Source organism: Coccomyxa subellipsoidea (genome assembly GCF_000258705.1).
Source record: "Coccomyxa subellipsoidea C-169, whole genome shotgun sequence".
Lineage (NCBI taxonomy): Eukaryota > Viridiplantae > Chlorophyta > Trebouxiophyceae > Coccomyxaceae > Coccomyxa > Coccomyxa subellipsoidea.
The window spans coordinates 363,710-387,904 of NW_005178019.1; the positions used below are offsets into that span (position 1 = coordinate 363,710).

General features: G+C 53.6%; 4 protein-coding genes across 4 annotated transcripts; 1 reads left to right on the top strand and 3 right to left on the bottom strand.

The window, feature by feature from the left end:
• Positions 1-1,408: 1,408 nt before the first annotated feature.
• On the top strand, positions 1,409-2,374 carry COCSUDRAFT_60328 (hypothetical protein; the record flags this gene model as incomplete). The annotated part of the gene is made up of 3 exons (XM_005642848.1): positions 1,409-1,568; positions 1,824-1,875; positions 2,362-2,374. The coding sequence occupies 3 exons, from the start codon at positions 1,409-1,411 to the stop codon at positions 2,372-2,374; spliced, it is 225 nt and encodes a 74-aa protein (XP_005642905.1).
• A 78-nt stretch (positions 2,375-2,452) lies between these two features.
• COCSUDRAFT_34547 (hypothetical protein) lies at positions 2,453-3,335 on the bottom strand. The gene has a single exon (XM_005642849.1). It carries the CDS (start codon positions 3,229-3,231, stop codon positions 2,911-2,913), a length of 321 nt encoding a protein of 106 aa, XP_005642906.1. The 5' UTR covers positions 3,232-3,335; the 3' UTR covers positions 2,453-2,910.
• Positions 3,336-3,409: 74 nt separating this feature from the next.
• On the bottom strand, positions 3,410-6,039 carry COCSUDRAFT_68313 (hypothetical protein; the record flags this gene model as incomplete). The annotated part of the gene is made up of 6 exons (XM_005642850.1): positions 3,410-3,777; positions 3,878-3,972; positions 4,263-4,377; positions 4,715-4,937; positions 5,248-5,437; positions 5,862-6,039. 6 exons carry the CDS (start codon positions 6,037-6,039, stop codon positions 3,688-3,690), a joined length of 891 nt encoding a protein of 296 aa, XP_005642907.1. The 3' UTR covers positions 3,410-3,687.
• Positions 6,040-20,892: 14,853 nt separating this feature from the next.
• Positions 20,893-24,195, bottom strand: COCSUDRAFT_54957 (hypothetical protein). The gene is made up of 5 exons (XM_005642851.1): positions 23,897-24,195; positions 22,934-23,169; positions 22,307-22,416; positions 21,560-21,759; positions 20,893-21,190 (listed from the first exon to the last, which is right to left on the bottom strand). Exons 1-5 carry the CDS (start codon positions 24,128-24,130, stop codon positions 20,915-20,917), a joined length of 1,056 nt encoding a protein of 351 aa, XP_005642908.1. The 5' UTR covers positions 24,131-24,195; the 3' UTR covers positions 20,893-20,914.

The following is a 24,195-nucleotide window of genomic DNA, read 5'->3' on the forward strand; positions in this document are numbered from 1 at the left end:
GAGAATGGATCAATCGGACAGGGTACTCCGGAGCCAAATTATGCATGGGAAAGCTGGGAAAACTGGCTATCCTGTTTCCATTGACTCCACTATCGATGTCAATACTAATGTCATCTTCTTTGATAAGCTGGAAGGACATCCGCCCGACAAGTACTCCTTGAAGGCAACCGTAGGTACCCCTGGGGCCAGCTTCTCCAGACGCAGCTTCCTCCGAGGGGGAAGCTACAGCTAGCTTCCAGCGCTGTAGAAGTTCCATCTGAGTCTCATGTGAATGGCTTGTAAGAACCCTTTCACGTCTCTATAACCCGAAATTTTCTGTCAGAGTAGCGTGATTATACATCACTGATTTGCAAGGTCTTTCACAGCTTTGATTGCGTCTTCCTAACAGTGGTGCAGATGATAATCTGAGAGAGCTTCCTTCTGCCCTTGCTTTTCGGCTCAGGCTGATGTTGACGGGTCATACGTCAGCCCGGGAGGTGCATGGAAGGCAGGGCCAAAAAAGGGCACGGGACACCGTGCTGCAGTGCCACGCTGATCCCTAGCAACGTCCGAGCGGCGATTTACGTGGTGAGTGTGTCCTACGTTTTGCTAAACCTAACAATAATGCTCTATGTTGATGGAGGGAACCTATGAGCCCGGCGAACCGTCAAACTAGGGCTTCGCGAGGTTGCGCATGCTCGAAGGAACACACGGACAGGAGGCCGTTGGGTTGCTGTATTGCATGATGAATGATTGATGAAGCAATTTGTGCGCCTTACGCGCACTGAAAGTTTCATATGACTGCCGCTCGCACTTTCGATCCTGGAGAGCCATTGCTTGAGAGTGACGGCATGGGTTCATGTCACTAAGTGATTCCTTGCCTTGTCTGTAAGAAAGTAGAAGCACGCCAGCAATGCCCATATAGGAAGGCGTTTGCGATGTCTGGAAGGGCGCAAGGGATGCCAAATCCAGTCCTGCCTGAACGCATGGTTTCCTTTAGTTGCAGGTGCCCAGGAATGGGGGTCAGGAGCTGCAGGCAGTGAATCCACAGGCCCGCAGCGTGCCGCAGCGTGCAGACAAAGTGCCAATTGGCGTGATCTGTGGCGGTGACAGACATGTCAGTATTGAGGCTTGCTGAGTCTCAATAGATAAGCCAGCAAGTCTCATGCTGCAAGTGATGAGCTGCTGGTGCTTGCAGAGAGTCTTTTATGTCGCATGCATTGCATCTACACCACCAGACAGCCCATTGTACTCACTCTTGCACTTGCTCTGCCTCAATGTCGCCATGTCTCGTCATCTAAACAGCGGTGACAGGATCATGTGGGCACTGCACAGGGAGAAGAAGAGGCAGGAGATGGCACGTGGGCGTGCGAGCCGACGCGCTGCAGGCAGAAAACCAGCGGCTGTAGCACAGTGAGATCAGGAGACGATGCGGCTGCGGCAGGAAGTGTGGCGGCTGCGGGAAGTGGGGAACCCGCTGCAGCTGCCGCAACCACATCTGGGGGCCCCGTTGCCTGATCTGGCCGCCATGGCCGTCGCCGGCTTCGCCGCCATCCCGCCATCCGCAGCCGTGCAGAACTTCCCGGAGGGTGCGTCATGCGCACACCCACCAAGCTGATTTGCTGATGAGGAAGCTCTTCGTCGATGCGGCAAGACTTCTTGGGGTGCTATAAAGAGCTTCTTGCACATCTGTTATGCCGTTGCCAACTTCATTCAGATGACAACAGATCAGCAACTGACAGCAACTCAGCAACCAGGGACTGAGCGGTCGGCCTGATTGGCGTGGTGCTGGCAAAAGAGCTGTGTCATTACCTGCCTGACTGATGGTGTCTGCGGTGTTGCAGGAGCTGCCTATGGAATGCCGGAGCAGGATATGCCGGCCATGCCGAAGCAAACGTTTCCCGGAACATGCATGTCTTGTGCGTCAGGAGTATGCATGCTTGGCAGGTAGTCGAGCGTCTATAACACTGTCTATCGAGAGAATGTTTTTTTTGTTATATTTGTATATATATACAGAAAGGCCCCGGCTGGCGGGGGCGGTACAAACATTGAGCACCATGCCCACAGTTGATTGGGTCCTGCTTGGATCTGGCGAGTCCAACAAGGGTTAACATTGTGGCAGCCTTCAACTGCAGCTTGTCTGCAAGACGCGCCTTACCTGTTGGCAGGAAAAGCGTGTAGTAATTACAACAAGAATGATACAGAAGAATGTCTTTTGTGTGAGTCTGAGGTGGGCTGTGAGCCTAGTGAGTGGAGTCCTTCACCAAATTTGTGGTATTGAAAGCTCAGTTTAGGATTTATAAGCCGGATACAAATTCTATATTTTGCTATTGTGCATGGCAATTTCAAATTGGTGGTGGGGAATATGTGTCCTGTGTACAGGTGCAGAGCCTAATTGGCCCCATCTTAATCACCGTACATGAGCAGACGACGATTCATACATGGCACTTTTGCACCCTCGGGTTTGAAGATTGCGAATCTTCATATTGAACACGTTTTAATCTGGCACCACTTACGTGTGAATATATGCAAAGTGAAAACTCGCCTCATGCAACAGCCGCATAAACGATGGACACTATGCGCAGAGAGGCCTGCCACTTGCTCGAATTTCAAATTTGAATTTGCAACTGAGCATGTCGCCTGCAACATTGAGTAATATATTCGATACCCTGCCTCATAATTGGAAGTTCAAACCTCTGTCATGGCTCATCAGCGCTCCGCCAAAGAGCCATATCCTCGCACCACACACTCAAGCACTCTACGATGACTCAAAGTTCCTTGCTTATGTAAAATCTCAACTCAAGCAGTGCTGTAAATTTTGACTCTGACCGCTGTTGAGACCCCGCAATTTTCAGTTCAATACAGCATGCAAATGGCCAGACCTCTGATGAGGAAGACAAAAAAAGGGACCTGGAATTAGCGCCTGAATCCCTAAAGTAGCAAGTAAGAAACTGCGCATTTTTTGGTCCTCTGCTTCTGTCGTTTCATAACGGTTCTTGCTGCGCTGAACAGCAGATGCACTTGCACTGTGCGTTCATCTTCCATCTCAAGCTTCAAGCCTTGCACCATCTCCCTCATGCAGAAAACTTGCACACCCCCCCGACAAACGGAGGCACTGCTGCAGACCATCTGACAGCCAAAAAACGTCAGGAGCGCTCCCCTATCATGACACCTTCCAAATTGGATCCGCACACCGCTGACCCTTTGCGGTGCTTCAAGGGGGCTTTCTTCCTTCAATATTCCCAATAGCATGCAAGCATCGCGCAGTCATATCTAGAAAGCTCTTTGCTGCAGAGGTGAACACTCACCTCTGCCTAGCACACTAAACCATCAGTTCATAAGATGAACTTCATGTTTAAAGAAAAAACCATTCCTTGAGCTGTGCACAGGGATGCGCATGCTGCGAAAATCATCACAGCACTGACATCCAGCAATCGCTGTAAGTTTCTCATGGCCCATCACCCGAATCAGAGCGGAGACAGCAAAAACAAGAGCAGGTCCCAACGCCTGCAGTCTGTTATATCGTCTCTTGATAATTCAGGCGCGAGAAATATAATAAAGCAGACCACCAGCTGATGGATAAAAAATCAGTTTTCACATTATTGAAAGTTTAGGGTTAAACCTATCCTAAACCCTAAACATAAAAAAGAAATCAATGGCAAGAGCAGGCTCAAAAAAAAAACAGGGATGCGCATGCTGCGAGAATCATCACAGCACTGACATCCAGCACTCGCTGATCTCATGGCCCATCTCCCGAATCAGAGCGGAGACAGCACCGACAAGAGCAGGTCCCAGCGCCTGCAATCTGACATAACGCCTCTTGAGAAATCAGGCGCGAGAAATCTCACAAAGCAGACCACCAGCTGACGAATAAAAAAGAGCATTCATCGAGGTCCACAGCGCGTGCTGCAAAATCCCGGCTGGCCTCGCCCTCCTTGCTGCGCACATCCTTGCGCCTCCTCACCAGTTTCTGCACAGCTCTCTTGAGCTCCCCTGGCCGAGGGCAGCAGTGCATACCCCGCCCGCAGCTGCAGAAACTGGCCGTCCACGCGCATGATATGGCCAAAACCGCTCCCATCGGAAACGGTGCTGGCCCTGACGGCCAGCTGTGGCCACTTCGCGCCGGCCGCCGACAAAACGCAGCAGTTGCCGCGCTACCATCGCAGCGCCTGGCCGCTAGAATTTCCGCCACCGCCTCGAGGTTTGCGGTGGCGGGGGGGGCGTCCGCCCGCATTGGCTACTATGGCGACGGGCAGCAGCGGTGGCAGGACACCCGGTCAGACCGGAGATTTCGCGCTGCAGCCAGGCAATCTCAACGTTGCGCGCGGCAATCTGCTGCTGCAGGCCGGCATTGTCCATCGTCAGGAAGTCCGTGCGCGCAGTCAGCATGTCAAACTCCTGCTGTCTGCGTTTCCTGTGCATGCGAGCCACAAGGAGTCAAATATCTAATCAGGTTCCAAGTGGATGCGCTCAGTCAGCACTGGATGATCTACGCCTGGACAGCCTCAGGCGAGAAAGCACATTGCGACACCATTCATGGAAAAAGCTGCAGACTACCGTTACACAACCTCATACACCAGACCTCAGGCACAGCTTGGTGGGCTTCTGGTCGCCTTGCAAGGCCTGCCTCGATTATGTGTTATTGTAAACTCTCTGGCAGGGACCAGCCAGAGTGGAAAATCCCTCTCGACTGACTTGACACAAGCTACTAACACAAACTACAAACTTTGTTGACCGCTATGCAAACAACGAAGGGCATTTGCCTGGAGGCGGCAGCCGTGTTGCGGTTCTTGACGAGGCGGCGTTGCTTCTGGTGCTCCAAGGGGTCACTGATGGCGTCCAGATCTGGCACCGGCAGCTTCTTCTTGCCCCGTTTCTTGCCTTTCTTCCGGTCCCCTGATCCTAGACCAATCTCTCCTTGCGCTGCATCACTTGGCTCTATCTCCACGGAAAGCTCCCTGCCAAGCCAGACACGCCCGAAGTTCGCAAAACTGCCGCAAGTCGAGATCAATACCTTTAATGGCCCTGAGAAAGCAGAGTGTCAAAGCATAATGTGCATTGGCTTCCGACGAAACAGTGCACAGAATTGCAGGGCTGCTGGGCGACCGCCAGATGCCTCGACACAGAAGTGGTCGAATAATCAGAATAGCGCACAATGAGGACGGCTGTTGGTGTGTCGGTGATGAGGATGGCGAACGACGCAAGACAAATGAGTTGCAAGGGGCCCTTACCCCACGTCCATCGTGGTGTCAGCCGTAGACTTGTTACCCTCCAGTAGCGAAGAATTCCATGCTGGGTGATGTGCCTATGAATGAGAGCGCGCACTGCATGGGCCCATTGGTACCAGGAATCTCGACATCAGCTAGAGGATCCTTTGGTGCACGTTGGCCTGCGCCACGAAGGCGCAGCTGTCCTCCGGCCAGGTGCAGCGTGCGAGAAAGCGCCAGTCGGTCCGCATCTGCAAGTCCACCAAGCAAAGGAGATTACGAAGCTGCACCTTAACTTGACCTGCTCCTATTTTTGTGGGAGATGAGGGACCATAAACACTGGACGACCGGCGCTCGCCATCGTTTTCCTGGACTGGACCCCGGGTCGATAAAGGCCCTTCAGGACTTGAAAGCTCTTAGGAAGGCAGCATGACTGACCTCTTGTCCATCCCACTCTACACTTTTCTGAGCCGACCTCTGTAGATCAAGACGTCTCGGAAAACAATGAGTGGCGTCGTTACTAATCAGAATGATGGCCATGGTCCTCTACGACCATCACGTTGACTACTACATACGCTACTCTATGCGCCCCAGTGCTCATTTCAAAATCACTCATGGACGGGGGCTGACGCCTTGATGAGACCTCTCACGCGACAGGCGCCACCAGTCACCTACCCTCGAGCAAGTGGAGTGCGAGTTCGCCAAAGAAAGTCCTGTCATCCATGGGCAGATCCCCGGCTCGCCCCTCCTCGTACGGCTCCAGCTCGCTCCAGTCTTGTGCCCCAGGCCACTGCGCCGTGTTGCCTTCTATCACAGGCTGCACCCAAGCCCGGTCCTGTCCATCGAAGAGCATAAAAGCACGAAACCGACCCTGGACTGGTGCACACGAAAGCCGGCCAGGGCACGAAGCGAGCGCCACCGAAAAAGTATCGACGCTGCCTCGCCTGATGCGTCAAGCAGGCTCGGAAACCCTCTGAGCAGCCCTGCATGCGCTGTACTTTGCAAGGCTACTGTTCTGCACCTTTTCCTCTCGCCTTTCAGTATGACACGTCGATGTCCGCAGTTCCTACGCATGCAGGCGTCACAATGACTGGAAGCTTGCGTTAATTCGCGGATTCGAGAATCTGCCGAATCGGGCCCCCCGCCATGAAACGTGGCCGATCATCGGTCGCCGATGTCCTTGTCAGGAGAAGGCGCCGCCAGCCCTTGTTGGTGACTTATTGGCACCTTTCTCACCATTCGACAGTATGTAAGAACATTTAGGATGTTCTAATTGTTTCATTTATTTATCTTACTGCACGCTTTTCTTGTAAAGAGGCAAGGTACGTGTAGCGGACAAGCTGCTCCCCAACTTGAAGGGGTTGTTGTTCTTACATACACAGCAACCTCAGCATATGCATGCAGTACATGCGCCACACAACATGATGCAAACAAATATTCGCTAGCAATACCAATCACTTCAGGAACCAAAACTTTTGATTTTATTTAACCAGTAATGGACTTTAATTTCATGTCAAGCACATGATAGTGCACTTTCTTGCATGCGTTTGACAGCGCTTAGTCAGCATGAATGCACATATGACCCCCGAGAATTACCTTGCATTCAGCCTATGCAACTCCACAGACATGTAATCCCATGACATGACCAATTGATCTACCCACAGGTTTCTACATCACCACCAGCATACCTTGCACAACATGACATCGATGATATCACATCACCCCTCGCATTGCCCACTTGAAGGCCCGTGAAGGACTGCATGCACCTTGCTTCAAGCCAGACTGCAATTATGAAAGCCTGTGCTATAAAGACCTTCCCACTCACAGCATGTGCCAGTGATTGCACTGGCTGCAGCCATCTCAACAAAGCTGAAGCAAAAGAGGCGCGCTAGTGGAAATTTCTCTGAAATGCACCCTCAGAAGCACCGCAGCCAGGCAAGTCTGCCTCTGCATACTCCCAGAACTTGACAGAGCAATATAAGCCACCAGATCAGCTATGATGTCACTGGCAGTTCACAAGCAAAGCACCCGGCGCCCCCGTTATCCAAAGCGATATCACCAGATTGGGGTTTCCCCGAATATAGATCTCCCTTGTGTACGATTGCATGTAGACCTCCAGATTGTAAGTCTCCTGCAGTTTGGCATTGCAGGAGGCATGGCCACAAGATCAGCTAAGGTAGGGCCAGATGTAGACAAGGCATCAGCAAGGAATGGCCAGATCAGGCACCGACCTTGCCGCGCCAAAAAGAGGCAACCATGCACCTGCCAGATCAGGCACCGAAAGTTTTGCGCCAGAAGAGGCAACAAGGCACCCGCCAATTTGGGCACCGACACTGGCCGCGCCAGATCAGGCACCGGCAGCCAACAGAGCCAGAACAGGCAAGGGGGTACCCTCGTTATCAATAAACATCTTTCCCCTTCAACCAGGCTATCGAGAGCCAGGCATGCAGAAGGCATCAGCGGGCGCTGGCCCACAGCTCGCGCAGCAGAGCGAAGCGGAAGGTTCCGTCGTTGGAGCAGTCTGGATCGTACATCTCTGCCAGTGCCTCCACTTCGTCCTCGCTCTCATCGTCCATCTCCAGGCTCACCTGCGCGCAGACGGGAAACGGAAAGGGGTTGTCAGAACATGCTAATAGTATGCGTGATAGCGTGCCCCACCTGTAAAGGGGTCATCTCAGGCCTTGAGATGCAGAGAAGCACAAGGTAGAGGGTAGGTCAAACAAGGAAGAGCACGCAACATGCGCGCAGACAAAAGTCCCGGGCAAAAGTTCCGGGGTGCTGACAGCAAGAATACCGTTGTGACCGGTCTCAACTCCGCACTATTGTAAATTTGGGGATATTAAACAGGTTCCCGCAGGGACTTAACAATCAAAACGTTTTATTTTCCGTTCGGGCAAGCTCAAATTCGGACCAATATACTAGTGTCTTGCGATTTTTTGGGCTCAACGTACGTATATAACGATCCCGCAAGCACTTTCCCGCACGTCAAAAAGATATTATATTTCGTTCCCGCAAGCTCAAACATAATTGACATGTGTGGGGTTTTAGACCGGTCACTACGGTATGACATGTCAATGCGCCATTTGCTCTCATTTGTACTATGGGTTTGTTGCTCGCTTCCCTGTTTTTTTTGTTGCATCTTCCTGCCTAAGTAACCTTCTGCTGGCCAACCTCGCTTCAGAGCTAAGTGCTGCTGGTACCGTAATGACCAATCTAAACCCCATAGAAAACAAAATTTTTGACCAAAAAGGGTTGATGATTAAGACCCTATCTCCCAAGATATACACCCTATGAAGATTTTGAGACCAGATTCGAAGAGCTCTTGACAAGCCTGATCTAATGGAGCAGGCCCCTGGTAGTGAAAATGTCAGTAAAACTCATAATGTTGCCTTGAAAAGTTCCTAAAATTCCTTCGCACCACCGGGGGTGCGGGGTTTAGAGTGACTACTACGGTATTGAGGACTCACCGGCTCGATGAGGCCGTCTGCGAGGAGCTCGGCTTCTGAGATTGGTTCGTAGGCAGCGTGCAGCTTGGAAGTCGGGCTGCTCACCGGCTCTGCGCTGGGCGTCTCATTGTGCAGAGCCTCCAGTAGGCCTGCACAGCAGAGGACACACCAAATCTCATGAATTCTTTGCAACAAATGGAACACTCCTGTGAGAGCTTGCAGCCAGGGGCCGATATCTGCAGCTGGCATGAACCCTCACAGCGCTGAACACACAGGGGAATGTCAGCTGAACACAACAGGAACAAGGCCCAAGAGCCCATTGCCAGTAGAAAATGCAGACAGGAAAGGAAGGTCTGCCTGCAATTCCTGGTATAAATTGTGTCTTGGAAAGAGATTAGACAGGAGGACCCTGTACCCCTCGTAATTCCTGTTAATCACAGGGGGAGACTGAAGACTATCCCTCACACAAGGGATAGTCTTTAATACTTCCTGGGAATCAGGGAGAAAGGGTGATTACCCGGCGGCAGGGGGTCTGGCGCACTAGTTTCAGGCAGAAAGTAATTGCCTCTTTCCATCCGAGTGTTGACCTCAAACTGCAGCATCTTTAGAGGGATCGCTGACAGTGCCAATAGCGCCAGCACAGTCTGATACCAATGATGCAAAAAAGGGGCAGTGCAAAGGGTCCATCTCAGGGTCCAGAAACCAAATGAAAGAACTGAGCAAAGGGTGATTTACCCGGCGGCAGGGGGTCGACGCGAAGTCATCGGGCACCAAAGCCGTTGTCTTTTGTCTCTGTCTTCATGTCGCACCATGGCAGTTCTTGAGGAAATTCACCAGATCAGGGTCCCCCAACAAAAAAGCGCAGTGCACAAGGGTGTTTTACCCAGCGGCAGAGGGTCTGGCGAGGTATTAGGCACGAAGCGCTTGCCTTGTTCATCTCAGTCTTGAGCTTGAGCTCTTGTACCGCAGCAACTCTAGAGGTAAGGGTCCATCTCAGGGTTCAGGATAAAAAAACGGGCAAAGGGTGGTTTACCCGGTGGCAGGGGGTCTGGTGCGAAGTCGTCGGGCAGGAAGCGCTGCAGCAGCTGGCAGATGCGCCGCAGGGAGAGGCCCGGGACCACCTCGGCCCGTATCGCGCGGTCCGTAAGCACCTCCTTGGGCATCATGAGCAGGTCCGCCGTCGCACGCAGACACGGGAACAGCATGTACCTACGCAAAGCGATCACAGCTGTCAACCCATTGGATCTCTTGTCCCCTCCTCCCATATACTACTACACGCTGCTCATGCCAAAGGCAAGGGGCATCTGCAGATAAGCTGCAGGCAAAACTTGCCAAAATCCTACCCACTAATTGGACTCGCCGGATGCAAGCAAGACTCAATCAACAGTGTGCACTGTGCTAAGAAATTGTACCGCCCCTTAACTGCCGGGGCAAGGTTCCATTTTAATACGTCGACTTGCATGACCTCGGTCATCCATTTTGCATTGAGCATGCATTTGTGGGCGGAGCATCTTGTGATAATGGATTCGCGCTCTGGCACTCAAAAGAGGTGGTAGCCAGTGTGCTGACTCACTAACAACAAGATTCCACTTTCCCATTCTTGTGCCAGAGCTGACTCACCCTCCTTGGCACCCATGTTCTCTTCACATATTCCACAAACGCTCGTTCCCAAAATCCTCCCCTTTTAACGTCCTGAAGAGTGACGTCAAAGAGAGGGAACGCCTACTTGCATGTGTGATTAGTAATGCTGACTCACCCTTCTTCGGCGCCCATGTTTTCTTCGCGGATGCCCACGTCTGCGGCCCAGTTGGTCCATCGGCTGACGGCCATCTTCAGGTTCACGCCAACGCCGAAGGAGAAGCGGCCGCGCGGAAACGGCAGCAGATCCGGGTCGAGGGAGATATTTCCGTCGCTTAGTAAGGAGTCCAGGTCACCCGACCACACGCTCGCGCCGTCGCGCGCCGCCGCGTCGCCTCCCTCCATCTCCCCTGTAGGTTCAGGGGGCATGAGATTAGGGTTTCGAAAGGGTCACATTGTTGCAGGTACGCATGTCTGCTGCCATGCACAATTGCCTGAAACACTCAGAGCACTCAAATGTCATGAGGCAGTCCCTTCAGTACCATCCGACTGCCGATTTCCCAGCAAAGAGGAGGCAAAGATACAAAGGGCAGCTCCTATTACTGGACCCTGATCAGGAATTCTCAAGTGCTGGAGATGCTTTGTGCACAGCTGCAAATTAGAGACAAATGGCGCCCTTGGCGCCAAGAGGCATTTCTTCAAGATCAATTCAGGTCACTCTATTCTCGCTCTTCCAGCACACAAAGCCAAGAGAAAGCACTCTAAGAAGATAGATGCGCATCGGCGAGTACCTTGCCGAAGAGCAGGGATAGAACGTCCAGGCTTGAGGTGGTTTACGAGCTGCCATACGCGGAATCTCTATGGCGCTCAGGGATCACCATTGGAACTTGCAACAATTTAGGGCATCAAAGTTACGAGATTCTTCGTGCATGAAGGAGAGCCAAGTGAAAAGACACAGAATCGGGTGCGCACCTGCGAGGAGTTTGCCGAAGAGCAGGGCGTCCAGTCGGCGCAGGATGGCGGTGAGCACCTTCTGCTTCAGCAGGGTCACGTGCCCCCCCGTCGCAGCGCCCCCCGCTGGCAGCAGCGCCCGCTGCACCCCCTGAGCACAACACACACATAAACTGCAACCGTGCTTGTGCCTCAACTGGCCCAAGCACTCCTCCAGGAGGCTCCTGGAGGAGTTATGACTGTTTCTTCATGGGATGGGGAAAGCGGCAGTGCCCGGTGTACGCCCTGGGAGCACCCATTTTGGGTAAGTTGCGCGCAAAATTACATGCCAAAATGCTTACATTAGATTGGCAATTCTGGCGAGGGATGGCGAAGGCAGCAGCGCCCACAACACAGACGGCGCCCAGGCGGCAATGACCTGTTCTGACGCACGAATGCATCCAACATATGCCCACGGGCTGAATCTTTGTACCTGAGGTCCGGACCAGCAGCTTTCTGCCGCTCTGCTGGTAGCCAACACGGACTTGCAGGGCCTGCACCCTCCTCCTCCTCCTCCTCCTTAAACCCCCCGTGGCGGTGTGGTGGCGGCTGGCCGGGAACGGCCGCATTTTATGACGCCAGCCGACTTATTGGTTTTTGGGCTTTCGCAAAGGTTAGATGCACCTCTTTTAGCTTGTAGAGCCACCTATGATGGAGGGAAGTCTCGCACAAAACACGTACCTGCAGGGCTTGGAGCCAGCGTTGCACGGCGGCCTCCTCGCGGGTGGCAGTGCGGTGGCGGCTGGCCGGGAAGGGCCGCGCGGCGGCGGCGCCAGCCACGGAGTCTCCGAGGGTGGCCTCGATGAGAACGCCGCGCCACAGCTGCCGCAGCAGCTGCTCAAACACGTACGCCTCCAGCTCGCGCAGCGGGGGGACCAGCACCTGCCGTCGACAGAATGAAAAACTCGTCATGGTTACTAATCATCGTGAGTCATTCTTCTTGATGACCCCTTAAATGGCACCCTACATGCATGCCTCGAGCGCTCTCAGCGGCGGCATTGGACACACCGATTGAGAGGACTGAATAGAATAAAAACAGTTCACGCCGATGTGAATTGCCCAGTCTTCTTGCTCCACAAACACCGAGGAGGGTGGCATCAATGTATGAACCTCCGCCCTGTCCCAAAACTACTCTACACACAGTCTGCCAGAAAGTTGCCAGAGCAGAACGCTGCCGGTGTGAAAGTCTGGCAGTCAGAAAAGCCAACTTGCAAGCATCCCGCATGCTACAGAGGAAAAAGCGCGCCTGCATGACCCAGTCGAAGTCGTCGACAGCGGGCGCAATTTCGATGCCGAGATCGGAGTTGTCCAGAGATCCGCCGTGCGACATTGCCCAGAGCATCCAGCGCAGCTGAATGCAGTTGCTCCACCAGAACGCCCGGCCCACCACGTCGTTGCTCGCCTCCGCTGCCGCCTCAACCGCCCTGCAGCAAGACAGGGACTGACAGGCATCAGCACAAGCTTCAGCAGTGTGTGTGGCATCACAAAAACAGCCGCACAAATTTTCCGAAGACGGTGGCCTGGAGCACATGACTAGCTCCTCATAACAATATAAATTGGGCCAGACAAAGGACAGGGGAGGCTGTTGCCAAAATAGAAACTTCCAGCCTGCAGATCTTGCGTCGCTTGCTCATAATAGCTATTAGATCAAAGCGTTGACGGAGCACGCACAATGGCTGTGACGGCGCACAAAGGTATCGGTGCAACAATAGAAATTTCCAAACTGCACATCGTTCTCAATACATGGTGCTTAACAATGTGAGCTGGGAGTCAGGGAACGCCGCGCACCTGACGGCGCGCAGCCCGAAGAGGATACCCTCCTCGGGGCCGAGGCTGATCGTGGTCCGCGCCAGCCGCCGAGCCGGGGCGTGGCAGGAGCGCGCTTTGACCCGCTTTGCGCCGCCCTTCCCGGCCCGCACCGTGTACACCGCGGCCTGCGCATCAACAACCTTGCGCATTGAACGTCTGAATCTAGTTGCATGCGAACCTAGACCCCTAGCATATTATTAGCTGAGCCCTTGCCGGCCCGCACCGTGTACATCGCGGCCTGCGCGACGGAAGCATTGCCAAAGTGCAAAGATTGCACGCATGCAGCAGGCTTGACATGAGCCTCAGTAACGCTGGCAAAAACCTTGTCATGTACCAAAAGCACATGGGGCACAGAATGCCCGAAATGGCATGTCCCAGTCTGGCAGGATGGAGCAACGGCAGGCAGCCGTCAGATGTACACACGTCTGCTCATCACGCAAGGGGATGCAACATAATCTGCAAGACAATCCTTGAAGTCCACATTGAAAACTAATATTATACTTCTTCTCATCAGGGCAGACCTCCAGTGCTGCGCACCTCGCGCTGCAGCCAGGCCGGGCCAGAACACAGCAACATACTTATATTCCACTGAACCCCTTCTTGGGTGCGCCAGCATCAGGGATTGTCGATCGAGTCGGTCGAGGGTGAATAAAATGGGAGGGGTAATTAAAGGGCGGACCTCCAGGGCGGCAACGGTGCGCAGCTCGCGCTGCAGCCGCTCGACGAGCGCGCCGCTCGGGTCGGCCGCGCCGCCGGCCGACATCGGGCGCGACTCCGGCCGGTGAACAGCGTCTCCGTTTGGCGTCCCGGATTCCTGTTTCAAAATGTTACGTTGTCAGAAAGGACAGATTCGCAATCATTTTCATGTGCATGCTCCAATTCAGCAGGGGACATGTCAGCTGAAATGCAACGGAGAAAATCCCTCAGCTGTGACGCCCATTGCAGAATTGTCGGGGCCTTCTTGCAATCATTTCCATGGACAAGATGAGGTCAAGTATGCATGCTGCAGTCAGGTTTGCAGGGCAGATATTACAGGCAGTTTCTTGCACGCAGCGCATAAGTGATGTAGGTCATTTGGGGATGCAGCCTGTAGTGACCCCTGGCGTCTCATCAGCTTCGCATGATGCTTAGGTCACAGTAATGATGACATGATGCTCAGAGGGTGAGTCACCTCTGGCAGCGCGTGGCGCATCTGCAGAGACGAGGCGGCAGCGCTCCAGGCCGCATGCAGCGGAGTGGGGCTCGAGACGCCCTCCTCAAACATGCGCAGGTCCTCCCGATCCTCTGCATGTGCCAGCAGCCATTTTATCAGGTCTCGGGAGGGCTTTGAGTGTTCTTCGAGGACCTCTAGGTCTCTCATCTGATTGCCCAAAAAATATCCTGCTGCAAGCAGCCAGCGTCCCAACAAAGTCATGCGCAGATCCTCACGATCCTCTTCTCAAGGGGCACCCTCCATTGGCGTTTCAAGGAAACGTCGGGGAGAAATGTGGAATGCCAGAAAGCCATGTTGGAGCTCGCTTGCTGCTAGGCACTTCAGTGGCTCCACTTCCTTGCTCATTAGTTAGCGCTCGTGCTCTCTTTCATGCATGCCAACTCTCCTGACAGGTCATCAAATTTGAAAGCCCAAGACAGGCACATGAGCACAATATTTTTTGTGCCAGCAGGGCTTAAGCTGCAGTCAGAGGCCAAACGCAAAAGGACAGCGCACCTTCGCTGAGGAAGGATTTGCGCGGCTCGACGAGCGGCCTGCCCGCATGGGCAGGCTCCGCGCTGCCCGGCCGGGCAGCCGTCGCCGCCTCCGCCCCGTAGGCCCCCCTCCCCTGATCCGGGCCGGCTCTGCTGGCAGCCTGAGCAGAGACATACACACACGTCTTCATTGCCTGATGAGGAGCAGAGGTACCCCACACAGGAAAGTCAAGTGATCATGCCTGCAGGACGATCAACAAGCAAGACTTGACACGGTGCTTGCTGGTCTTTGCGCGAAGGATGTACACTTGACGTGCAAGGGCCTTCGCAGGACAAGTCGCCTCCTCAAGAGAGGGGAGCACAATAACGGGCAGCTCCTCCTTGGTGCAGACTCAAACACTGTTCTTTGGGCAATCCCAAAGCTGGTCAAGCCATCACCAGAATGGCAGAAAGCGTAAAAGTATGTGCGCAACTGAGAATTTGGCAGCTTCAATCGTGGGGCACGCGTTCACAAATGGCAGCATGCAAAAAGACTCTGATTTCTCAAAAGCAGCATGCATAATGGGATCAGCCATTCTATGTATTCTATTGGGTATTCTGCTGACGGCTGCCACTAAAAAGGTTGTTCATTTGTTTCCAGCATGCAAAACTGGCCCTGGCTGGCAGGGGGCGGAAAGCACTGAGCACCGTGCCCACTTATTTGGGTCTTGCTTGGACTTGGCAAGTCCATCGAGGGGTAGGCTTGCGGCAGCCTTTTAACTGCAGCTTGTCTGCAGACGCACCCTGCCTCTTGGCAGGAAAAGCGGGTAAAAACAACAATAACAACTACAATGCAAAGTTGCTGGGTCACCTGTGGAGAGGCGTCCCTGCTGCGCTGCGCTCGGTCAGGGCTGCTGCCGCGGCTGCCAAACACCTCGTCAAAGGGGTCCACAATAGGCGCCTGCATGCATGCAGCCGCCCCCGTCAACTTCTGCCCCAGATTCCGGACGTGGAAACAATTCATAAAAAGATCCAAAGGTCAGGACCACATCGGGCTGCCTCCTCACATGCTTATGTGAATAGACTGATGTGTGCAGATCACACTTCACACATTGGGGTGAAGGTCACAAAAGCAGAAGGAACAACGGACCCTGAGCTAGAAATCAAGCATGCCAAGCAAAGCCGAGCAGTAAATTTCTTGTAACCCTGCCAAAGAGCAGGAAGGTGCACGGCAGCTCCTGAGGGAAGAAAGAACCTTGGACAGGGGGGACCGCGGCTGGGGAGTCCGGGAGCGCGGGGACCCGGAGCCAGAATAGGCCGCCTCCTGTTTCAAACCCGCGCTCATATTCGAAGGCCGCTCCGGGCTCGCCACGGGTGACTCATCGTCAGATCCCTCGTCCATGGAAGATACTGAGCCTGCATCTGACGGCGGAGGCGCCTTGTGCAGAATCGCCGACCGCAGCTTGCTCACCTGCTCAACAAATTATCAGAATATCAGTGAAATGTCTTCTCCGTCATGTTCTGACCAGGGATGATGCAACTCACGAGGCAGTGCGTGCGCCAAGTAAGAAGACAGGACCGCCTCGCGGATATCATGCAATGCGTGCAAATATGCAAGACACCTCTGGCCTAAGAGCGCTGTTGATCGCATTGCAAATGCCGGTGGATTGCTGAAGCAGTAGGTCAACGTACACGTTGCATCAGCACCCACGAACTATCATGCTTTCTGATTCAGGATCAAGAGATTATGCAGCGGCCACCGTTGCATCTATAGGGCCTAGTAAGCCTACACTGGTCCTTGCCAGGATCTGGTTGTCCCGACAATACTGCCCTGCTGATGACACCAACGCAGAAAAGATTGGGGGACAGGGTGGGAATTTTTGGGATGTACCTGGGGGCTGGCCAGCATTGGGGGGGATGATGCGACAGATTCCTTGCTGGCCGATGAGTCAGCGTTCTGCTTCGCGCGCATCGCCGCGCTGAGAAGCTGCGGGGAAGCCAGCGCCGCCGCTAGTGCCGGCGCATCGGCCGCTGTCGGTTTCGCGGCCGGCGCGCGGCCGTCCGCCGGCGCAGCTGCGATTCAGAGGCATCTTCTTTGCATTCCAATTAAGGAACTTTCCAGTGTGGAATTTTCACTGCAAGAGTTTTGCTCTGCCTGAGCATATGCTATACCGGCAACTTGGTGGTCTGTCGGTTGGCGCAGCTGCAGTCTGCAAACGCTGAAACGACGTTTATCCTCAATCAAAGCATTGAGGGCATGGTGCCACTGCAAGAGTTAATGTTTGCCCAAACTGTCCTGGAAAACAAAAAATAGCCGGTAAAGGGTAGGCACATGAAACATTGTATACGCATGGCTGTCAATCACACTGCAGCGGCAAATTGCAGGCGCTGCCTCGATGCTCTTCCTCGATGTAGGCTGTCACAAGGTATCAGTAGACAATTTGACCTGTGTTTATGTTGCAATGGCAAGTGTGCATGCAAAACACACATTGCTCACCGTATCACTGTGCGCCACGCAGGCTAACTCCTGTTTCGTCCATTGCGTGTGAAAACCTGGATGTAGGACCAAAACGGAGAATGATAATAAAGCTGCACCTGGTTGTGGAGGCGGCGCCTGCGCGTTGGCTTTTTCCAGGAGAGCGGTTTTTGCCTTTACTGGCAGCTCCGACACATCCTTGTCTGCTTTGCTCTGGGGATCCTGCGCCACAGGGATAGCTGATTGAGAATTGGTCATGAAGTCATGCATGCATGCACAGCAGCGGCAAAAGAGGACCAGGAGGTCAGCTTTCAGCATTTGGGCAGGTCTGCGCCTCAATCTAATGATCCGCGGAAGTATCCTTTGCATCTGGTTACGGGCCCCGGGATGCACCGTTGACTGTCAGAAGATCCTCTTAGAATACCTCTCTTAATTCAACTCTATCTCCTGGCAGATACGCAAGCCAGCAGATAAGCAAGACCACATGGGCGTGTCATTTGGCTTGTGAAAGGAGCACAGAGTGCATCATACCTTGGCATCGCCGTTTGATCGACTCGCGGCCGGGCCGGCCGGCGGCTGCGCGCTCGGCCGCGGCGCGGCGGCGGGAGGGAACGCCGGCGGATTGATGCCGGGGACGGGGACGGGTCGCTGCGGCGGCAGCGATTGGCTGGAGGGCAGGCCGGAGCTCACAATCCCAGAGGTGCTCGCATAGGAGGGCGTTCCCTCGTGCGCCAGCTTCCGGGGGGTCGCCCCCCTCTCCACCCTGCACATCAACAGCAACCCCCTTTATTCTCATCCATTATCAGGGATCCCATTCTATTACTGTTCTTTAAAACCCTACATCCTCATTATATTATTCCACACAATGTTCCTGCAAAGAGGATGCCCTTGATAATCCAATTAAGGGCACCGATAACGGCTGCAGGAGAGGCATTCCCGCTCTCTCCTGGTTGGGAGCAATCCTCACAAGTAGAAGTCACATTCCTGAGATCCTGCCGGGCACCAGGACGCAGACCAGCACAACCCTGGCCAAGGCAAAACTACCAGAATTCTGTTCCCAGCCAACAGTCTCAATTATGCCCCGCATTGCCCCGTTACGCGGTGTCAGGGAGCACAAGTAATCAGGAGCTGTCCAGCATTTGCTACTGGCCCAAAGCTGTCACCGGCATCAGGCCCATGCATGCATGGAAGCAGCACTCGAGAAAGAAGATGTTACCAATGCAAGATCATTCCCAAAGATGCATCGTTTCTGGACCTCCAGAAACAGCTACATCTGTTTCACTTGTGCAACAAAAAGAGATACACAACAAAACTAACAGCACAAATACCGTACTTAAAATGAAATGTGAATAGGGCAGGCCCACTTGTCTGAGCTGGGGAAGGGCGTGGCTTTGGCGCCAGCGTCGTCATCGTAGAAGATGGCTTCGCGGCTGCCGATGCGCGCATGCTGGCTTCCCCGCGGCTTCCAGCCGCCCAGCGCCGACCCGGGCGTCGCCAGCGCCTGCCGTTGCGCCCTGCAATTGCAGAAAGCAACAACATTAGTAATCTCACATGCTTTCTTCTCCCATCCCCCTATCCCATGCAGCATTCTCTTATCTTCACGCCGCAAGTTGTCCGCTGACGTGGCCATTTCAGTGCTGCTTGCCAGGTCAAGTCCCACAAACATTCCAAACATCTATGCACAATGGGTCATTTCACATGAGGCCTGGAATAGAAGCAAGCAACAGCAAAAGTATCCACAACCGCGATCTTTTCCTCTCTGTCCATGAAGGCACCATCACCTTTGTGCATGCCAAAGATGCTCTGCAGCCAAGAGATAGACAATCAAACATTCACCTGCTCTCTGCCGCGGAGAATGCCGGCACGGCGGCGGGCAGGCTGCGGCTGCCGGAGAATGCCGATGCGCGCAGGTCGCTGGGTGTCTCCGGTGAGGTCGGCGTGTTGGGGATGAACGGGTTCGGGCCCGGCTTGGAATCCTCCTCGCCTGCTCAAATGGATCGGGCTTGTCGAGAGCTTTCCGAATCTGGTCTCAAAATTGTCATAGGGTTTACGTTATGGGAGATAGGGTCTTAATCATCACCCCTTTTTCGCCGAAAATCAATATTTTCTGCGGGGTTTAGACCGGTCTCTACGGTATCAGGAAAGCCCAGTGGCTTGGGATGTTGCAAAGTCACGCAGGCCGCTTTCTGTGGCCAGCGTCATGGCTGGTGAAAAGGTGTCTGACCTCCAGTATCAGGATTGACAGAATGCAGACACATGAGTACTTTGTGGTGTAAAGATAGGCCGTGACAGACTGCCCACAAGACCAGTGAGCGTCTGGTGGCTCCCAAAAGGTCTCTGAAGCATAATGATAATACTAAAAAAGAGCTTTCAAAGGGCTGAGCGTGCCTACTGCAGCCTGCTCCAGTTTGGCTGTAGCGGGGGGACGATGCAAGGGTCTGAACGAAAAATTCAAGTCCAAAGATAATGCAGCGCACCGGGTTCCGGCGTTGCAGGGGAGGCCCGCTTGGGCTGCAGGGAGGGGTCCAGGAAGGGGTTTGTGGCGGCGGCCGGGGGGTCTGCAAAAGGGTTTGTGCTAGCATCCACGTCGGGGGATTTCGGCGACTCAACCGCGGCCGGCCCCGGCGCAAAACGGCGCTCCCTCGGAGCAGAACTGCTGCTCTGCAGCTGCGGCGCCTGCACAAGACACCAGTTCGCATCTCAGAAGCTCCACTTCTTTCTGCAGTTTTGCATTTGTAAAGCGGTCATGACTGCAAAGATTGCACAGGATGCGCAAGGAGCTTAGACTGCAAAACAAGGCTCTGCAGCTGCAACGCCCGCACAGGTAACACTCCGATTTCAAAACCGCAGATGCTTCAACAAGTGCAGCTTATATTTAGAGTTCATCAATTGATCAACAATCGATGAGCTTTTGGACTGCTGGATTTAGCAAAGGGAAAAGGTGCAAAGCCCATGCTCGGCAAGTCCTGAAAGAGCAATGCAGAAGTGAGCCAGCCACATACGGGACAATGACCTGACAAAGCTGTTCTGTGGGGCTCCTGTGGGTGCTGACACTTACATACCGTACATGCCTTTTTCCTTTCATATTGAACTGGCACCAAAACGTCTGGAAACATAATGTGTGTGCACCCAAGTGATTGAGTACCCCATAGACCGAGCCAGAACTGTCTTCAAGCATCCCTGCTTTGCATGTCATTAAATAGATTGCTCCTCTTACGCCTGTACCATCTCAGGCCATAGGCTCAAAAAATTTATTTGAGATTTGCATGCGGTCTGATGTGGCGCACACCTGGTTCAGCGGTGCTGTCGTAAGAGGGCGTTCTGTGGCTGAGAAGGGGCTGACCACCTGGGGGGTCCGCCCCAGGCTGCGCTGGGGAGGTAACGCTACCGGAGGCAGGTCCCCCCTCTTTTCCATCGCATCAGCCGCCTGCGCGCATGCCTTTTTTTTATTACTGTATTTTATCATATTTTCACAATTATAGGTTTCCAGTCCCAGAGGAATACATACGTCAAGCAACACCCGCTTTAAAGTTCTCCTGTCTTCTCAGTTCTTGCACTTCCTCCACCAATCAGAACACCAATCGTGAATCCAGGCAAAAAATCTGTTAGGGGTGGCCCCAAAAGCTCAGCAGCGCTGTGCGATGCATGCAGTTGGACATAGCTGGTTTAACATTGCTCTGTCTTGTGTCCAGATTTTGCATGCTTCAGAGTCATGCATCACATAGGAAAAGTCCGGATCGATAGGATTATTATCATTACACTTATCAATGGCAGAACATGTCATTAATGCATGTTGTACAGTCCAAGGAACTAGGAAAACAAAGCCCAAATCCTGAGATTACGTTTACCACAGATTTGACCACGAAGTGGTGCGTTATGTGGGAGAAAAATTCGGATGAGCACACAAAAGCATGCATGCGCACCCGGCTCAGGAGATCGTCCTCTGAGTCACTGTCTGACCCGCTGTCTGCTGCGCGGCCCTCGCGCTGCACGGTCTGTGACGGCTGCGCTGATGAGCTGGCGGCCCCGGCCTCGCTGACCTGTCACAGCGAAGCACGACTAATTTCAGCGGGAAAATGTTCAGCGGAAATTGTAGAGTGTCTGCAAGTAGAGATGCGTCATAGGTCATGGAGCAGCAAGTTCTGCTGGGTGAGCCAACCCATCTCAAAAAGCAAACTGCCCCATGTTCGAGTCACTGCATTCCGCATGGTAGTTTGGGCGCGGAATGTGGTCAGGTTTTGGATTTAGACATAGGGCAGACCTCTGCGTGCGCTGCCCCATTCCTTTGCTGAGAGGGCGTGAGACTGAGACTAAGAGAGAGAGAAGCATAGCTTGCATGCATGCAACAAGACAAGGGGAAGAGCCTTGGGCAGATGACATGTCACAAGGGGCTCCAGAAAGAGACACACCCGACGCGAGGGCTGCGCGGAATCCAGCAGGAAGCCGTCCTCGTCATACTGCTCGCTCGTCTGCCGCGCATGCCCTCCGCCGATGCGCGCGCTGGCCGCAGCCGGCTCGGCCGCGCTACGGGCCGAGGTGCCGTAGGCCGATGACATCATCACGGACGACCGCGGCGTGCTGCGGCCCGAGTGCAGGTAGCTCCCCGAGTCTGCGTGCAAATTCCCTCCAGATGATCAGCTCCCATGCATCCCAAAACTCTCACATGGGTGGCCGCAAACTCGATGTGACCCCACACACTTGACTCAGGTCACATTCCTTCAGGTGCAATGCAAAACCCTGGCCAGCATTTGCACACGCAAATCTTGCAGATGGACTGTGATGAGCTGCGCAATGGGCATGCATACTTTTGGTCGATCTCGGTCTCCTCTCTGACCTATACCTGAAAGCCCTTGTTGCCATTCAAAAAACGTACTATTAACAGGCATTGCACATGGGGTGTAAGGAGCTGCGAATTGTGCATGGCGCCACCTTCGTCGGTCTGAGTTCCTCTGGTATTCAACTTGTAAGGCCTTGCCCCATACAGCTATGTACTGCATTCTAATAGCCTTGCAGATGGGCTGTAAGGAAGTGAGCACCTTGGTTGGTCTCGACTCCTCTCTAATCTATATTGGAAACCCTTGCCCAAAATAAAGATTTGTTGTCTAAGAAGTCTTGCAGATAGGGGTTGTGAGGAGCTGCGCAGATTGTCTGCGCACCTTCATCTGTCTCGGCACCGGCCGTCTCAAACCCGCTGGACTGCTGGCTGCTCATTGTGCTCAGCAGATCCTTGCCGCCGCCGCGCTTGCCCTTGTCAGCGACCACGCACCTGCCGGCACATGCACGCTCATGCTGTCACATGCCCCACCCTTGAGTGAAGAGAAAGGGGCAGTCATGATTTGCATCCCTCAACCCCAGGTCAGGTTGGGCAAAAGCCATCTGCAATCTGGGGGCTACGAGCTTGTCAGCATGCATGCTGACTGAAAGGAGCTGGCACATTCCGTGCTTGCAAGGAATCTTTAGGCTTTCCAGACACAGGAATCAGACTTGGAGGTCGGACTTTAAAGAGATCGGAAGTGGCTGCTGGCCCATGAGACATGGGCATGCATGGCACATTGAATGCATCCCCCACCCCGCAAAGCACCCAGGATGGCAGCACGTAAATTCTGTTATCTGATGTACATCAGACAGCAGAAGATATGACCAATGGAAGCACTAATACGGTATTAGGTTTCACTCCAAGGTCTTCCACAATAATATGCCACTCAAACCAAAGCCATGCACGCCACTATGATACTGTCACGCCGTGTGGCGTGCAGCAGTAAGTTGGTGCTGCAGGCACGCACCCGATTGTGACCAGCAGTTTGGCCTCTCCTACAGCCGCAGAGATGGATCTGGAGCAGGCGACAGTGAAGGCCTGAGTTGCGCGGCCGTCCTCGCAGGCAAAGTCGGCCAGGTTGATGACTACGCGGCCGAGCGGCTCTTTCCCGGCAGCAGCCTTGGAAGCTGCCAGATCCTGCACCGCCAGCATCAACCACTTCTTGTCGAAAGGGCCCAGCTGCCCTGGCCGAGGCTTGCCCTCCTGCACAATGACACACTGGCATGTGGGATGCTGCAGCGTGTGAGGTGTTGCGATGACAGGTGTGGTGTGCTAGGTGGCATTGTACATCGGCCTGACATCGGCCCTGCACAGCAAGCGATTTTAGCTAAGCTGCTGGGAGTTGTGTGCCTGCGCAAAGCCCATGAAGCCATCAAAGCAGGCCCAGCACCTCCAAAAGACTCAGGCCTCTGCCCACATCCGCAAAGGGCGTGTTCCTACCAGAATTCTTATTGCGTGAACGATTGACTTCTGTTTCAGTCCAGCAGCAGAAGGGAACGCTCAGAGTGGGCAGAAATGGTGGCCCATGCCTAGATTCAGCCTTGTCACCTAAACTTCTTAGGCTGCACTTGCCACTAGCGAACTTGCTGCGAGGGTGAAATATCAATGCACACAGGAAATGTGTACAACATGCCTCCACTTCATTGTTCTCGCAATATCAGCAAGTCTTTGGTTCCCCAATCTACGTTTTGAAGCAATACAAACACCGCAGATACACATTGCAAGACATTTTTCTCGATAGATAAAGTTGACAGGATCCAATGACAGACAATAGAGCGCGTGTGCTTCCAGGTCGGCCAGACAGTGTTACTGAGTCTTTGTGCAGCATCCTAAACTAACTTGTAGTGACTTCAAAAACATAATGAATACCTCAGAACAATGCATTATGCTTGGAAAAGCTTTTGGGACCAATAGTGCTACCAACAATCACCTGGTAAAGAGTGCAAGGCACAGCGAAGTCTTGCTCGATATCGTAGGTTGCCCACATCCTGCCTGGCTGGCCCACAGTGGGTCCGACTGGCTTCGTCCATCCCTTCCTGCTGCCTCCTCGCTGCCATTCCAATACGAGCTTGCTATATTGTGCTGGCCAGGGCGAAAGTGTGTGAACATGGATGTAGAAATCGAACTTGCTCTGCTTGGACTTGCCTTTGCTGAAGATACCCATGATTGAGGGCTCACATCTCAGCCAAAACTATTCAAAAAGGCGTTTGCTATGCGGCAGACAGCATT

What these genes read in the sequence shown, in the direction of transcription:
- COCSUDRAFT_54957 (XM_005642851.1), bottom strand. Translation starts at nt 24,130, where the DNA reads ATGGGTATCTTCAGCAAAGGCAAGTCCAAGCAGAGCAAGTTCGATTTC. An exon ending in AAACTGCTGGTCACAATCGG is followed by an intron (nt 22,417 to 22,933) that starts GTGCGTGCCTGC and finishes ATGTGCCGGCAG; the next exon opens with GTGCGTGGTCGCTGACAAGG. An exon ending in CCGCGCAGCCCTCGCGTCGG is followed by an intron (nt 21,191 to 21,559) that starts GTGTGTCTCTTT and finishes TCGCTGTGACAG; the next exon opens with GTCAGCGAGGCCGGGGCCGC.
- COCSUDRAFT_34547 (XM_005642849.1), bottom strand. Translation starts at nt 3,231, where the DNA reads ATGCTATTGGGAATATTGAAGGAAGAAAGCCCCCTTGAAGCACCGCAA.